At 38.8% G+C, this 16,892-nt stretch overlaps 1 protein-coding gene across 2 annotated transcripts in view; it reads right to left on the bottom strand.

The window, feature by feature from the left end:
- Positions 1-16,892, bottom strand: part of DEK (DEK proto-oncogene) — a 32,795-nt gene that overhangs the window by 12,124 nt on the left and 3,779 nt on the right. For both annotated transcript variants that reach the window (XM_074944799.1, XM_074944801.1), the window contains 4 exons: positions 14,377-14,478; positions 13,693-13,802; positions 6,238-6,332; positions 2,599-2,719 (listed from right to left, as the gene is read on the bottom strand). In XM_074944799.1, the coding sequence (XP_074800900.1) occupies positions 2,599-2,719; positions 6,238-6,332; positions 13,693-13,802; positions 14,377-14,478 (428 nt within the window). The remainder of the gene's footprint in view (positions 1-2,598; positions 2,720-6,237; positions 6,333-13,692; positions 13,803-14,376; positions 14,479-16,892) is intronic.

The following is a 16,892-nucleotide window of genomic DNA, read 5'->3' as shown; positions in this document are numbered from 1 at the left end:
ACTGCACACTGCTGTCACCCCGGAGCTGCTCAAGGTAAGCGGCACTGGGCCGGAGCCTGCACCCCAAGCCCCTCCTGCATCCTGCACCACAACCCGGAGTCCCCTGCCACACCCCTCCTGCACCTCAACCCCCTGCCCTGAGCCCCCTCCTGCACCTCAACCCCCTGCCCTGAGCCCCCTCCTGCATTCTGCATCCCTCCCTGAACCCCAACCCCCTGCTCTGAGCCCCTTCCTGCACACCGCATCCCAGCCCCCTGCCCCAGCCCTACATTCATGGCCCTGCATGCAATTTCCCCTCCCAGATGTGGCCCTCAGGCCAAAAAGTTTGCCCACCCCTGGTTTAGGTAAACATCTGTATTCCATAAGAAAGGGTTACTGTTGCTGCCTAATGTGAACAGTTTTAGAGCTTATGTTTGGTGAAGCTACTTTGATGGGTGTTGCTGTAAGTTATTTTACCACCTACAGGTTTCTCCAAATATGTCCATCCAATAATCTACATTAGTGTTTCTCAACCAGGTGTATATGTTCTCCTGGGGTATGCCGAAGTCCTCCAGAGGACACGTCAACTCATCTAGATATTTGCCTAGTTTTACAACAGGCTACAGGAAAAGCACTACTGAAGTCAGTACAAACTAAAATTTCATACAGAAAATGACTTGTTTGTACTGCTTTACATTCTATATCAGTGTTTCTCAACCTGGGGGTCATGATTTATTTTATAATTATATGGTAAAAGAAAGCAAGCAATTTTTCAGTAATAGTGTATTGTGACACTTCTGTATTTTTATGTCTGATTTTGTAAACCAGTAGCTTTTAAGTAAGGTGAAACTTGGGTATGCAAGACAAATCAGCCTCCTGAAAGGGATACAGTAGTCTGGAAAGGTTGAGAATCACTGATCTACACTGTAGAATCACATGCAAACAGCAATAAATGTTGGCTATATAATGGAAGTTCCTCAAGTTGGACAAAACTCCAGATACATATTTTACCTATACATATTCCTCCCCCCCACAAACTGAGGCAAAGTTCATTTAATTCCTCAGCCATAATTCTACAAAAGCCCAACTTCAGTTATTTTTGCGTTTTTGTTCTCACTGTTAAGACTAAAACCAAACTTCACAATGCCTGCTAACACAATGACACCAATCAGCTCATTTAACAGGTGATTATGTGTGTAGAAAGATGTCAACAGGGGAGGGGAAAAATTTTGATCCCCATTAATATGCAGCCCTCTAAAGTTGAGCATTGTGAGGCTGAAAGTACACACAGTACATTTTAGTGATGTCTGCTTCATTTTAGATTAACCTCTCCAATGTGGCAAAAGACACTTGTCTTTGAAGACTAAAAACATGGTCATTTAAAGTTTATTAGGAAGAGCTCCATATTTTCTGCTTTAAATAACAAACATCTTTGTATGGGATACTCAAGTAGTCTCTCCTTATTTAACTTATAATCCCTTATAGTGCCTCTACCCTGGAAAAGCAACTTTGAAAATGGCATCGGGGAAGTCCATGTTTCTTTTAAAAGCCTTCTGTGTAACTGCACAAAAGTAACTCAAAGCAGATTATTATTATTATTATTGGAGATGATGCATGAGAAGGAAAGAACCTAGACTGACTTGTAGGTCTGGAAGCTATTAGAAGATAGGTTTAATTTGCTCAGTTTATGAAGAGTGGGAAACTATAGAGACACAAACATTAACTCCCCAATGAGGATAACTTTCCAGGGTAGAAGAGCACTTCAATAAGTTAAGTGTTGACAGAAATGGATGTCTGGGTTGCTTCCCCAAACAAAAAAAGCAGCATAGACAGAGACATTCCTTATTCACTTCTGTATATGACTTCACATTTGTAGCAATTATGATAAAAGGAATTTTGATAAGCAATGACAGCCTTTGACCATTTATGTATTGCTCTTAGGTTAAAAAAAATAACGTGGAATACAGGAGCCTAATTAAGTATTTTGTGCAGCTGGTTTTAATGCATTGTTACACACTCCAGTTCCAATAAAGCTGTGATCTAGTGATCCCCCCCCTTCCCCTCCCCACTGTGTGATGAATGGGTTGAAAGGTGTTTCCACCTTCAATGAGCCCTCACACCATTCCCCGATATAGTTGCCACCCTTTTTCTGTCCATTTTCATCTTCCTCCCTTCCCTCACCTCATTTCTATTTTTTTTTTTTTGGCTCACATTTCACAGCTCCCTTTCTGTTCCTCCAAGCAAAAAGACTACATGTTGCTTGGGTAGGGATGTCCAATGGTAACTCCATGAGCTGGATACATATGCTTTTGCAGCCTAGCTGAGCATGATGGGAAAAGAGAACAGAAGATCAAGCTTGTGGCTTCTGCCTAAGTCTGCAGCCCTATACATGTGATCTGCTATGGTCAGCTACACTGAGTCACCGTGGGAGCAGATTTAGAAAGGCATTCACTTTCGAGGAGCCACCCACATACTTAGCTATGGTAGCAGAAGCATATTTGGAAGGGGGAGCATACCGCTTAAGGCAACATTGTATGTCCCCATTGTTTTTTTTCTGCCCACATCCCACCCCAAGTTGGAATCATAACAATGAATAAATATAATAAAATTGTGCCTCACCTTGCCTGAAGGTTTTGGATGCATTAAGAAGTTTAAGATTCTGGTAACCAGTTCATTATTAACTCCCGATCTTTCCAAATCAAGGACCTCGCAGATACTTTTCAACATGGCATTCCTGAATCTGAGCAGAAACAAAATTCAATTATCTTAACAGGTTATTTAAAAAAGTCAACATTTAAGTATTGAGCGTTTGAGACACTTTTGGTTAGACATTGATCCTACAAACACATGCAGGTGTAGGCAATTTAAGTACTCCTATTTGCATCTGTACCTATCTGTTGATGCTTACAAACACAGTTACATACAATAGGTCAGCATCAAGAATCAATGAAAGTAAGTCTCCCTTCTCAACAATTTCCCTAAACCCAACTCAGAGCTATATACTGTGGGATATAAATACACCTACAATATAAGCAGCAGTTCCCTCAGAAAAGTCTCCCTAGTTACAATGTAAATAACCCTTTTTTCCCCAGATTTGAAGTTATCCACTCCAGGACAAGTCTGGTGAACATGACTTATTTAAACACAACCTTGCAGGCAACCCCACCAAAAATGCTAATATTTTAGCCTCTACTATTTCTTCTGGTTGCTCCTGCCTTTCCATCCAGCCATCTAGTAGTTATCCATGCCCCAAATATACAGTAGACACTGGGACACATCGTCTACTTTATCAGCAGTTTTGGATAAAGGGAAAATAGAGCTGGATGTCATGTTACAATTTAGGGTTTGCAGGATCAGAAACTAAATGTTTTGCCTTTTTACAACATAGTGGTGAATGAAATTTTGTATCCAGAAACTGCAACTAGATTAATGCAAAATAACCATAAAGTGAAATTCATTGTTCTAGCTTCATTGTACAAGATGAGCAAAGAGAAGATTAATACCCAATGAAGATAGATTTGAGGCGAGAATTTCTTTGAACCTAACAAGGTCCCTTTAATTTGGCTCCCAAAGTCCTTAAGGTAACAGGAAAAACAGTATTATTTCCCACAATACTCACTGAGTTTTGGATGACAGCCAAGAACAGATCATGGCTAGATCATATTGGGAGAGACAACAGAAAGTGTCTGTTGCTGCCTTTGCAACATTCATTCCAAATCCTTCACCCACTAGACAAGATGGTAAGTAGATACACATATGCACCCAATTACTAGTGCTGAGAGAATTCTAAGAGTTTGGGTGTTGGGGCTACTACCAATACTTCTAAACCAGGGATAATCTATTTTTTGTCAAGGTCCAAATTTGGCCCCCGGTCCACCCATTGACTTCCCCTGCTCTAAGCTATTACTACAGGGCTAAAGAGAAGTATATTTATGAAAGGGTTGACTTAAGTTCTCTAGTTGATATGCTGTACTGATAAGGAAAACATGAGTAGATATGGCTTAAATACACTTCTTGTTGCATTAGTGTTGATTTTTTTAGGCTCACAAAAGTTAGAAAACTGATGAAGGCTTCTATGGCAATAAGCAATGTTACTGTTGCTATGCATCACGTTAGAGCCTTTCGTGGTATGATCAAAAACCTCAACAACATATTGCCAAATATTTCATCAACATGGGTTTAAACGGTCTGCTATGAAATGATTCTGAATAAGTGTAAACACGGGTTGCTTTCATGCAAAACTTCCAAATTACTTATGAATTACATAACTCCATATAAGTGTTTATACTGCACTGGAAGAGGTATCTCTGGATAAAGTAATTATGTTTGGTAGGGTGCAAGACAATAAGTATTAAAGTGCAGTTGTATTATGAAGAGGTCACTGAGGGATTCTATGCTTGTGTCAGTACCTTCCATATCAAGTTAAGCTTATAAGTAAAAATTCCAGTTGCTTGTACTGTCAAACTCAATATTCTGTTTGAAGCTCAAGCTCATTCTTTCTGTTTTACTCTTCACCATAAGAAATTCTGCAGACCAAATATTGTACTCAGTTATGCTTGTCCAACCCTGTTGAAAATAATGAGCTTGCAAAGAGGTATGGAAGGCAGAGTTTAGTCCTGCAGTCAGAATGTAATTAATACTACAGTAGAATTTCCCTACAGTGTTGTATGTATAGACTCTTCAGTGCTGAAGGGGGCAAAAAGCAGTAAAGCAAACAGATAATCAAATGTACTAAGACCTAAAACAACATATGTGCAACTGCTTTTTCAGAGAAGGAAGATTTTAAGAATTAACATGGAAATTTTGTTGAAGAGGATTAGCACAGCAGATCAAACGTATATCAGCTGCTTTTCATATTAGTTACGAGTCTGAATATGCAAAAGTATTTAAGTATACCCTATAATATTTTGCATATCAAGGGTAATGCAAATGTTCTTCAACTCAACCTGTTAAAGATTAAGATTTTCATCTTTAGATAGTTTGCCATGATTTGTTATGTAGGTCTATGAATATTTGATAAGTACTAACTTAAAATTAAACTCCTGGAAATCTTCGTGTCCTAGGGAACTAGGAATAGAGAGAGAGAACAAAACTCTGCAAGTTATGGGAGTCCTTTCACTGATTTTCAGCAGACCGAAGGGCAAAACTTTAAATTTAAAAAGTCTGCTTGCTCTTTCCACTTGCCATAACTAACTTCAAAATGTAAGCCAGTAAATTGTCTTGAATTTGAAACCAGACTGAAATAGCAGCAAAGAGTAGGTGTGAACTTCTCCCATTCTTAACAGGAGTTAATTACAAATTTAAGTGCTAAAAATTAATTTTACAGTTACATTTCTAGCAGAAACATGCAGCTACTGTTCTTATTTGCATATCTTTTCAGGTCTTGGCATACATTTGAAAGGAGTAAGATTGCAATTAAATATGCAGATAATGAGAAATATTTTTTTAGCCCTGAAAATGACTTCCTCATTCAGATGCAGAAGGATGAATGGGGATCCCTTTCAAGCCAAAGGAGTTCCTTGCTCAACTATAAGGGCCAGTGCACAATATAGGTGTACCCCTTGTCATGAGTTGCATGTGGTGCCCTCAAAGCATTTTACTTAACCTTGGGAATTAAATCCGAGTTTCTCACTGGTCAGAGCAACATGCTACCCACAGGAGTCTTGCCATTCCTCGTGAAATAATAGGGTGGAGTGGAGACCACTGGGGCCAACTAGACCTAGAAATGTGGGGGCTGCATTGTCCAAACCCAGCATTTACAAGTGGTACAGCAAACGGAAGATCAGAGATACAGAAAACTAAGGATGGCTGTTCTGCTTCTTGGTAGACATTTGCTAACATCCAGAGATTACATAAAATACAAGAGGAAATTATTTAAAGCCTTCTACATGAAGTTCAAGCCACTCTGGTGTTGCAACTTCATTAAATATGTTTTTTCTAACCTCTAGAAAAAAATTACAATACGTAACAGCAATTGCTTTCCAGTACAATCCTGCACCATTAAGATTAAACCTACATCTGAAGTTAGAGAGAGCACATGTCTAATGAAACTAGTTCTTTAGAAATGTTTAAATGTGATTTGAAATAATATTTAGAACATATTAAGAAATAAAATTGTTTAAGCTGAGCTCAAGGACAAAAAGCAGAGCTCTAGAAAATAATCCCTCATCCTAAAATTTAGATTACCTGGAGCAAACATTAGAAAATAAGTGTAACCAGCATGATTTAGCTATATTAAGTAGTTATAGAAGTCATTACTTTTTTAACATTTCTTCCTTTTTTTTATATTGATCACTTCCTTTTTCAAATGGAAACCCGCTGAACTGACCCACGTTCTTCTTTAGTGAGGCAACCTAAAACAGAACACATTGATTACATCTCATTGGAAACAGTTTTATAGATTACATCCAGCAATGTTTAGTCAGCTAATTTTTATTAGTATATGAGAAAGTTTGTTCAGATGCTTACATTCGAAAGGGCATACAGAATTAGGACATTATGATCAGCCATTGTATAGTGTGGTAAAATGTATGAAAATACTTTAGTAGTCATGTATTTGAGAAAATGTGGGTGAGGCAATATCTTTTATTGGACAAACTCCTGTTACTGAGACAAGCTTTCAAGCTTATACAGAGCTCTTCTTCAGATCTGGGAAATTTACTCAGGCCAGGTCTACACTACTCACTTATATCAGTAATAACTACGTCGCTCAGAAGTGCGAAAATCCAAGTTAGATTTAGGCTTATGTTAGAGGAGCTCAGATGAGATGGATCTGATGGTCCCTACTGGCCTTCAGCTTTATGAAGTACCACTGTAGTGGTTCCAACCCCAACATCTGCAGCCTTTTGCCAGTGCCTAAGAGGCAGATACTGGCTGGTCTGATTTATTGCATAAGTTGAGTAAGCAGCATAAAAAGTAAAGAACAAACTGGTTTAGATTGTGTGGTTTTACTTTTTTAAAATCACCTTACCTCTGCCCTCCGAGAAATGCCACAATATGTGCGCGCACACACTGGCCCTTGGCACCATAATATTCAGGAGTTTCCGGATCCTTGTGTAGCTACACTCACAGACTTAGACAACTCCCCAGAAAGAATACATGTACAGTGTACATACTGGGTGGTGTGATTCTGCTTGAGCTAGCATGCTAAAGATCTCAGTACAGCAAGGGTAGCACAGGCAGTGGCTTATGGTAGCCGCCTGAGTACAAACCCACCCAGACCTCCTGGATACGTACTTGGGTGGCTCTCTCGATCAGCCGCCTCTGCTATTGCAGTTATATTGATATTTTTAGCATGCTAGCTTGTGTACATCTACACGAGCTAGGAATCAGATCTGCCACCTCAAACGTAGACATACCATCTCAACCTACACTTTCACTTAACCATCATGACTTAATTGCCATCAAAGACTTGGTGGGATGAATCTCATATTGGAATATTGGTATAGAGGGATACATATTGTTCGGGAAGAACAGACAGGTAAAGAGAGGTGCTGTTGCAATTTACATCCAGTGTGTGTGTATATATACACACACACTTGTTCCGATGTCCAGAAGATGAGAGGCAGACCAGTTGAAAGTCTCTGGGTAAAGATAAATGGGGAAAAAAAAAGAGGTGATATCACAATAGACATCTGCAGACCCTCAGAACAGGAAGAGGAGTTGGACAAGGCATTTCTAGAACAAACAACAAATATCCAAAACACAAGATCAGGTAGTAATAGGGAATGTTAACTACCCAGACACCTTTTGGGAAAGGAATATGGAAAAAACACAAGATGGTCAATAAGTTCCTGTAATGTACTGGGGACAACTTCTGGTCTCAGAAGGTGGACCAAGTAACCAGGGGAACTGCAATTTTAGACTTGAATCTGACTAACAGGGAGAAATCGGTTGCAAATCTGATGCTGGAAGGTAAGTTGGGTGAAAGTGATAATGAAATGACAGATTTCCTGAGTCCAAGGAAAGGAAGGAATGAGAGCAGCAAAATAAGGACAACAAACTGCAGAAAAGCAGACTTGAACAAACTCTGAGAACTAGTAGATAGGTTTTTTTCCCCATGGATCTTATGTAAAGATAGTTTTAATTAAGATACATTATAGCTCAAAGATAGCGCATCATAGAATAAGGATTATAAATTCTAATTCTATAGTATGAGACAATATAGTCATGTAATGTTTTGTAAATGAGTTCCAATAGATCATGGATTAGGGACCCAATCTTATGGGATTCCAGGGGCTTCTGTATAGATTATTTAGGTTAATCTTTCTATCTACCCAATGGGATTCAGTGCTCGGTCTAGAAGATACCATCAGAGATGCTTCGTTTTGCAGTCCTCAATTTGGGTCTCCAGAGATAACATGCTTGTTAACAGCAAAAATATTTTAAAATAAAATAAATAATAGAGGTGAGAAATAACAGACCTCAACCCTATTGTCCCTCTGTAAATTTGTGTACAGAGTCAATGCCTTACCTCTCTCTAAAAGTGAAAAGTTTCAAAAAGTACAATGAATAGAAGATTGTTGGAGGCAGAATAGATCTGGACAAGGAGAAGAAGTCTGGAGATAAATGTGAGAAGAGAGGGACAGGCAGTAGAAACAAAAGTGAAACTTTTTGAGCAGCATATTCCAGAAGTCTTGAGGTCTTTCTGAGTATAGCCTTCATTGATTTGAGATCTACCATACCATTCTCTCACTAGAAGGGAAAACCTATAATGGCAGCAGGCCGTAAAAGGGACTCAGTTTGGGAATATTTTAATGAAGTTCTTCTACCTGTGGGTAAGACACGCATGCATGCAAAATGCAAACAGTGCAACAAAGAAATGAAAGGCCTGGTTGCCCGAATGAAACAACATCATGAGACGTGTCCCTTCTCAGGAGGAAGCTGCGTTGAAGAGGATGAAAGGAACAGTCCAAACATGTAGTATTTTCAGGTTGGTAAACTTTATTTCATACTTCTTTCTTAAGGACTGCCTGTCTTCCTTCTGGACTATTCTTGAATTCTCATGTTTGAGCAAAAAATATAGTCGTTACTCTATGGTACTATAATTTTAGATGCAGTTTTGATAAAAAATAGCTGAAATAGGCAGATCTTCCTTTTACAATTTCACATTTAAAGTAGTACTGAGTGTCAGTGAATGCAATGAGTAATACTAAATCAGCAGTATGGTAATAATTAAATAACTGAACTGACTTATTTTGTTTAGGAGACTCCATCCTCAACATTCAGGATTCTGAAGACTATCTACCTTCAAGATCACCATCATTTTCTATAGTTTCAGAGTTATCTGCCAATGATAGTATTTCAGTCACATCATGTATGTCACATAGCCACAGGATAACACCTGTAGCAAAAAGAAAAAAAAAAAATCTCCATCATCCAGAAACAACCATAGATAAGTTTGTAATAAGAACCAGCAGATTACAAAAAGAGGTAATTGATGAAAAAATTGCCTGGTTTGTTTATACAACAAGCTCTCCTTTCCGTATGATTGAGAACCCATACTTCATTAACGTGGTTCAGTCATTAAGACCAGGATACAGTCCACCCAACAGAGCAGATGTCACAGGCCAATTGCTGGACAAAGTGTATGAAAGAGAAATTGAGCAGTGTGCAAAAGGTCCAGAGGGTGAAATTGTTAACCTGAGTCTTGATGGGTGGAGCAATGTTCACAGTCATCCTGCTGTATATGCTTGTGTGGAATGTCTTTCTTACAGAAAGAATTGATACATCAGGAAACGCACACACAGCAGAATACTTATAAGACATACCAGTAAAAGCTATAACAAACAGTGAAAAAAAATTCAAATGTCTAGTATGCAGCTTGGTCACAGACTATGCTGCAAATGTATCCAAGATGAGAATAAATTATTTAGAAGGGAGTCCCAAGCTAATAACATACAGTTGCAGTGCTCATTTGATGCACCTCCTAGACAAAGACTTCAGTGTTCCAGAAATAAAGGCTAATGTTGTCGAAATTGCAAAATACTTCCGTAACAACCACTTTGCAGCAGCTGCTCTGAAAAAAGTGGGAGGAACCAAGCTAACTCTCCCACAAGATGCGCGATGGAACTCAGTAGTGGACTGCTTTGAGCACTATAGCAAGAACTGGCCTAATCTGATGACAGTTTGTGAACAAAATTGTGAAAAAATAGATGGCACTGTCACAGCCAAAGTTCTCAACATTGGGTTTCAGAGAAATGTTGAACACATGCTGATTACCCTGAAGCCTATTTCTGTAGCCTTGAACAAAATGCAGGGAAATAGCTGTTTTATCAGTGATGCTGTTGAAATTTGGAAGGAACTGAGCGAGATCTTAAAAAGAGAAATATGCAATGACAGAGTTAAATTACAAACATTAAAAAAACATAAATGGAACACGCACTATCACCAGCTTGTTTTCTTGCAAATATTCTCAATACTCGGTACCAGGGTCAAACCCTAACTGCTGAAGAAGAGAAACTGGCTAGGACATGGACCTCCAGCAATCATTCCTTCATAATGCCAACTATAATAAATTTCAGAGCTAAGGGTGAACCATTTAAGAAATATTTTTGCTGATGATGTTTTAAAGAAAGTCACACCAGTGAATTGGTGGAAGTCACTTAAGCACTTGGATTCATAGACTGTTGAAGTGATAATCTCATGTTGACTTGGCTGACACTCGATTTAATTTGTTTTTTTAAAAAAACATTTCATTTAACTATTTTAGTTAACACAATTTTAACAAAAACAAACCTGATTTGAAAACACTGGAATGTTTCACTAAATTCAAAAATTCATATGCTTATTTTGTTAAAAATATTATGTTTGCTGTTGAAGAAAAAAATCCAGACTACATAATGTTGTTTTAGGTAGAGACCTTAACAAATTTAAATGTCTGTCTGGTGATGTTCTCCTCCTAATACAGCACAGCAAGAAAATCCTCCAAATTTTAATGATTAACCTGTTGAACTGGAGATAGTTTACCTCCTAATGACTTCATAAATATCTGCTTCAATTACCTTTGGTAAATGAAATAACCAAATAATCATTCATTTTCTGATATAGCTGTAAAACTAATTTTCAAAATAAATCACTTTACAAATGTATAGTGTGTACCTTCTAAAAATTAAACCTACATCTATCTCTGAGTTGTGAAGAATATGTATTAAGGTTATGACAACCAACAAGAATGCACTTTTATGTAGAAATCCATGATTAAATCGAGTCTTCCTGACTAGTGATTTAAATTCATGATTTAAATCAAATCCACCCTGAAAGAGAAGAAGAATAGTAAGAGGCCAATACGGCTCCATGAGGCACTCTTTAATAACCTGAAAAATCAAAAAGAATCCTACAAAAAGTGGAAACATGGATGAATTGCTAAGGACGAGTACAAAAGAATAGTGCAAACATACAGGCACAAAATCAGGAAGCCTATGGCACAAAAAGAGTTATACCTAGAAAGGAACATAAAAAGCAGTAAAAGCTTCTTTAAATACATTAGGAACAAGAGAAAGATGAGAGAAAGTGTAGGTTCTCCACTTAGTGGGGAAAGAGAGCTAACTGACATCAGGAAGGCTGAAGTGTTCAGTGCCTATTTGGCTTCAGTCTTCACTAACAAGGTTAACAGTGAACAGATACTCGACGCAATTAACAATGGGGAAGTATGACCCAGGAACCTCTTGATGCCAATTGAGAGAAGGCACAGGGGATGCACACAGTTTTACAGGGACCCCCCTGGATTAGATATATAAATAATAATTCATGAAAGGGTGGCAAATAAATGGCTCTTGGTAGAGACCTTAACAACTGATCATCATAAATCACTTGTGAAACATATGTAAGAAGTTACATCTCTAAACTGAAAATTATGTTTGTAAGGCAGATAAGCAAGCGAGGCCTATCTAAGGAACGGCTGTTTCAGGCAGGGGGTAACAGACATTTATTTCCCTATCTGGTGTAGCAGGTATTGTCCACCTCACAATGCATGTCTATTTGCATTCTGAGCCAAAGGCTAATCAGGAGTTTGCAATTTCAATAAGATAGGAAAACTACAGAAACCGGGGCAATACTATTTATAAATAAGGACAAAGTTCTGATATATCTTGGGGTGTAGACACCCAGAATATTTCACCTAGCAGGCAAGCTGACATCATCTTTGTCTCATGAATGGAAGGACCTGGCTGTAAAACACTAGGACTTTGGGATGAGTATTGCTGTATGACACGGAAGCATCTAGTTATCATTCGAATCTCTATATTTTGTTAAGTAAACTTTACTTGTTTTCCACTACAGAATTATTTAAGTGCTGTGTGTGTAAAACAGGGTGTACTGGGACATTGCTGGAAGAAGGCAGAGTAAGGTGGCATGAGCAACCTTAGCTTTGCATTTCCTGGTCTTCTGTAGTTTGAGTTCTGCTCACCAAAACGTTCTGCGAGGGATGACATACCAAGCAATCTTAATTCTGTGTTAATGCATTTTTATGCCATTTAATGATGGCAAGTTTTAGACTTGTATTTTTAGATTCCTGGATTCATGTAAGTATTTTTCATATACTTCCTTGCCCTTTAACATAGCATTGAGTTTGACTTTCAAACTTCCATTAGTAGCATTGTCTTCACTAAGGAATTTTTGCAAACATTTCCCACCATTGCTAACACCAGCTCAGCTACACCATTGGTTACAGCATTGAGAGCTCTACTTTAGACCAGAAGCTGGTCTTCTAAACATTTGGTCATCACATTTGCTTGAAGCAGTTGTAGTCAACAGGGTGCTTAAAACTACATCATCTTGTCCACACTAGGGCTTCTTCAACATTGCTACCATCAATGAAGCTGACCCCAGTGTTAGCAATGATAAGAAATATGTGCATTAGGGAAATTTTTGCAAAGGAGGCTTAAGAATAAGTGGCTCTTCCATATTTCAAAACATCTCCTTTAGAAATAAAGTCTAAAGGATTAGATTGATCTCCCTTCTTACGTTCTCTGGATGCTCCCCACAACATGAGCCATGACCCAAGCCTCTTCCCACCCCCATATCAAAACAATGTATGCTCATTAGCACATAAATGGTTCAGAAACAAGTTTGCTATTGATGAAAGTTAAGATCATTTGGAACATATTCTGCACTAGCAAATTATTTTTCAAATTTCAAATTTATTTTACTTTTATATTTTATCCCTTTAAAGAGATTAGTCATGTAAGTGACATTAGTTTAAAGGGGTAACACATCAGCTTGAAGTGTGATCAGCCTCAAAAGGTAAGTTAAGTTGTTTCAGGTACTTCATCTATCCAAGTCCTGCCAGTTTTTGTGGTTTTTCAAACATATTTAAGGGGGGGACAGACGAGGGTTCTGTTTTGTTTTAAATAAAGCAGTGTCCTCCTCCCCTCAGTTGCGTATGAAAATGTCACAAAATATGCAGAGACCACAGTGAAACCAACTATGTATGTAGTGCTGTCAAACACACGGGGTAAACAATTCGAAGAACTGAGAAAAAAATTATTTTCTCTGTTCGTAATCTTAGATGTTATTGTAACAATGGTAGATAAAGGATTTCACGCGTAATTATAATTAAGTGCTTGTCTATCTTAATGCTAACATTCTGTAGGCAGGCATTGTAACTATGTTGCTTCTAAAAAGACACACATGTCCACTTGGAAAAGTGAGGATACACTATACATTTTTTACTCTACCAAAAGAGTGTTAATATCATGCAAAAGATGGACTTACTGTGCCTGGCCTGTTGTAAAGGAGTTTGTGTAGATTTCTGAGTTCATCTGTTTTCTTCTTACTCAAAAAAAACTGTATCCTTTCAATTTCGCAAAGCTTTTGTCCCTTTCCTGAAAGAGTTAAAGCAAGTTACGTTGTGTCTCTCATTCATATTCTTCAAAATGACACATTTGTTTATAACTTCTAGTATGTGTTTTAAATACAGCAAGTGTTTAAAATTGAAATATTTTTGAGGTAGAGCAATAAAGTTATTTTACTCCTAGACCAAAAACTTCAGACGGCAGATGACTGCCTGTTTACCATGTTTATCATAATTAAATAACTTGCTAGCCACCTTTATATTATTCCTTTGTTACCTGATGTGCAAGTATATTTGGACACAGAGCATTTATTCCCAGCAGTTCTTGCTTTCACAAATGGTCGCTATACATCATGTGCCTGCCTGAGATCAGGTAAAAATGTACTTTGTTCAAGTACTTCAACATTGTTGATTGACAGTTACACAAACCTCTCCACATTTGTAATTTTAATAGCCTTTCCGTAAAAAGAAATCAACAACCTATTTTAAGATTTATGGTGGCTCAGTTATCCTATCTAGGATTCATACTTTAGTCAACTTAAGAAGTTTCACTATTCACTACTAGTTAGAACAATTATAGTTCTGAAATAAGTGGATAAACTTGCCTGGTGCAATTGTAAAAGGTTCCCTTTGTAACGAGGATACCTGCATGGTCAATCTCTCTACTTTTTTCTTCTCTCTCTTCCCTTCAACAATGAGACTCTTTTCTGCAAAAGACAGTTTCCCTTAAGTATAACAACATTTCACAAATAGTGAGACAAACACTGTAACTGCACTGCTATCATATGGAGAGAAGGGGGAGAATTTCAACATATCTCAAGGTATCAGCTATAGTATCCTAACATGTAGTAGAAGTACCTAATTAACTTAAGAGACATTGCACAAAATTTTAGTGTAAAATGCTAGTCTGAACTAACAAGAGCCCCAAACAACATCTTATAATTTATGTAACCAAGAGAAGTACAGAACTGATTTACAACTAACTGGAGCCACATCTGCTGAAAACTGAGCTGAACTATACATATACAGCTATAATAAAAGTAGGTTTGGATATAATCTCTATACAAGCGTATTGATGAGATCCTATTTTAAGTTGTAGCATCCCAGGATTTAGACTCCCTGTCTTGTACAGTAACTCCTCACTTAACATCGTCCTGGTTAACGTTGTCGATCAATTAGAGAACATGCTCCCTTATAACATTGTTTGGCAGCCACCTGCTTTGTCCACTGCAAGCAGAAAGAGCAGCCCATTGGAGCTAGCCAATGGGAGCTTGGAACCAGGGTGGGCCGGCAGCTCCCTAGGCAACAGCCGCCCAGCAGGCTATCAATTGCCTGGCAGTTCAGGCATCCCTCCCTCCACCCCACTGCTGTATGCTGCTCTTGCTCTCTGCTTTGGAGCTGCTCCCACGAGCCTCCTGCTTGCTGTGAGGGGGTAGGAGGAGAGGTGAAAGAGGGGTGCTAATAACAGGGTGTCCCCCACCCCTGTACCCCTTCTCCACAGCCACGGGGTGGGGGGAGGAAGGACAACAGGGCTCAGAACGGAGGGAGCTTGCTGGCAGCAGCTGCTGCTGTCTCAACTTGCTAATCTACTTAAAAAGGCAGTGTACTTTGAGTAGGGTCAGCATACTTAAAGGGGCAATGCACGTGTCTCTCTCTCACACATGGTGAGAGTCTGTCCCGCCCTTCCTTCCTCTCTCCCACACACACACACACACACACAGTGTCTCCTCCTTCCATTCATGCTGCCTTGTAGAGTGTGAAGCTACCTTAAAAACAGTGTGTCAACCCTTGAGGGCTCAGCCGAGTGCTAGATCATCATTTAGCAGTAAGGCATTCCTTGGAAAATATCCCACCCTCTGACTCCACCACCTCAACCAAGCTTCACAATCATCATTGCTGTGTACAGTATTAAATTGTTTGTTTAAAATTTATATTGAGAGAGAGAGTTTTTTTATATGTTTTTTGTCTGGCAAAAAAAGTTTCTCTGGAAACTACCTACCCCCCCATTTACATTAATTCTTATGGGGAAATTGGTTCACTTAACATCGTTTCGCTTGAAGTAGCACTTTTCAGGAACGTAACTACAACATTAAGCGAGGAGTTACTGTACATCCTCTTGGGATGTGGAGCCCTGTAGCACAAGCCCCATAGAACCAGTGCTGACCTCCCAAGTGTCTCCCCAGAGGTCCACCCATATGGGCACTACTGTTTAACTATTCAGAGATCACATGATAGTCAAAGCAAGGAATTAATAGCCTTTGCAAAGGAACTCATTAACCATATACACTTTGTTCAAAGTACAAGAGTTACAGATTTATGGATAAACAACAAATATCTGAATGCAAATCCCTCCCATCCAGTGTCCCCACCACTCCCAAGACTTTTGGGTTTTTGGTCAGTGTGCTCTAGGGGATCCCCAGCAACTTTTTCTCTTCTAGCAATGGTGTTTCCCCCACTTAGAAAGCCTCTCTCTTAAAGCCAACCTGAAAAATATTTTACTTTCTCACGCAGTGATTTTCCATTATCCAACCCCTGAGTGGAACTTACGCATTCAACCCTGCGTGGGCTGCTGGTTTAACAGTTAGTCTCTCTGCTGGTAGCCTCCATTGTCCTGCCAGGGTAATGCCATTGAATAGTTAATGGCCAGTGATGACTCTCTCATTCAGGGTTAAACTCAGAGGCACATGCTCTGCCTAACACAAAAGGATTGATGCAGTCCCACATGACAGTTACATTATACAGTGAAGCACATAATCAAGTTGACACTCAAAATGAAGGCTGAAATACAACATGGTATTCACAAAATCAGACTGGAGAAACACAAAACCTTCAAACTGTCAAATTTCAAATGCCAGCACAGTCTGACTCATGCTTCAAATGAAATTGTTGATTTTTTTTTAAAATTATGTCTATGTCATTTTAGTTACTGCTCTTCCTGCTAATTCCCCATGCTAATTTGTGATTTTGCAACATACTGAAGAAATATTCCACTTGGAATTATCAGTCCTTGTAGAAGGCTTCTAAGATGCAAAGAGGATATAAGCTAACTCCTCAGAGACCTCGTGCCTACAGAGCTCTACCTTGTCAGAAAACAAGCAGTGAGGTAAAATGCTCTCCAGTT

Source organism: Natator depressus, chromosome 2, assembly GCF_965152275.1.
Source record: "Natator depressus isolate rNatDep1 chromosome 2, rNatDep2.hap1, whole genome shotgun sequence".
Classification (NCBI taxonomy): Eukaryota; Metazoa; Chordata; order Testudines; family Cheloniidae; genus Natator; species Natator depressus.
Note: the sequence above shows the minus strand (reverse complement) of the source record. Positions and strands in the feature narration are given on the sequence as shown.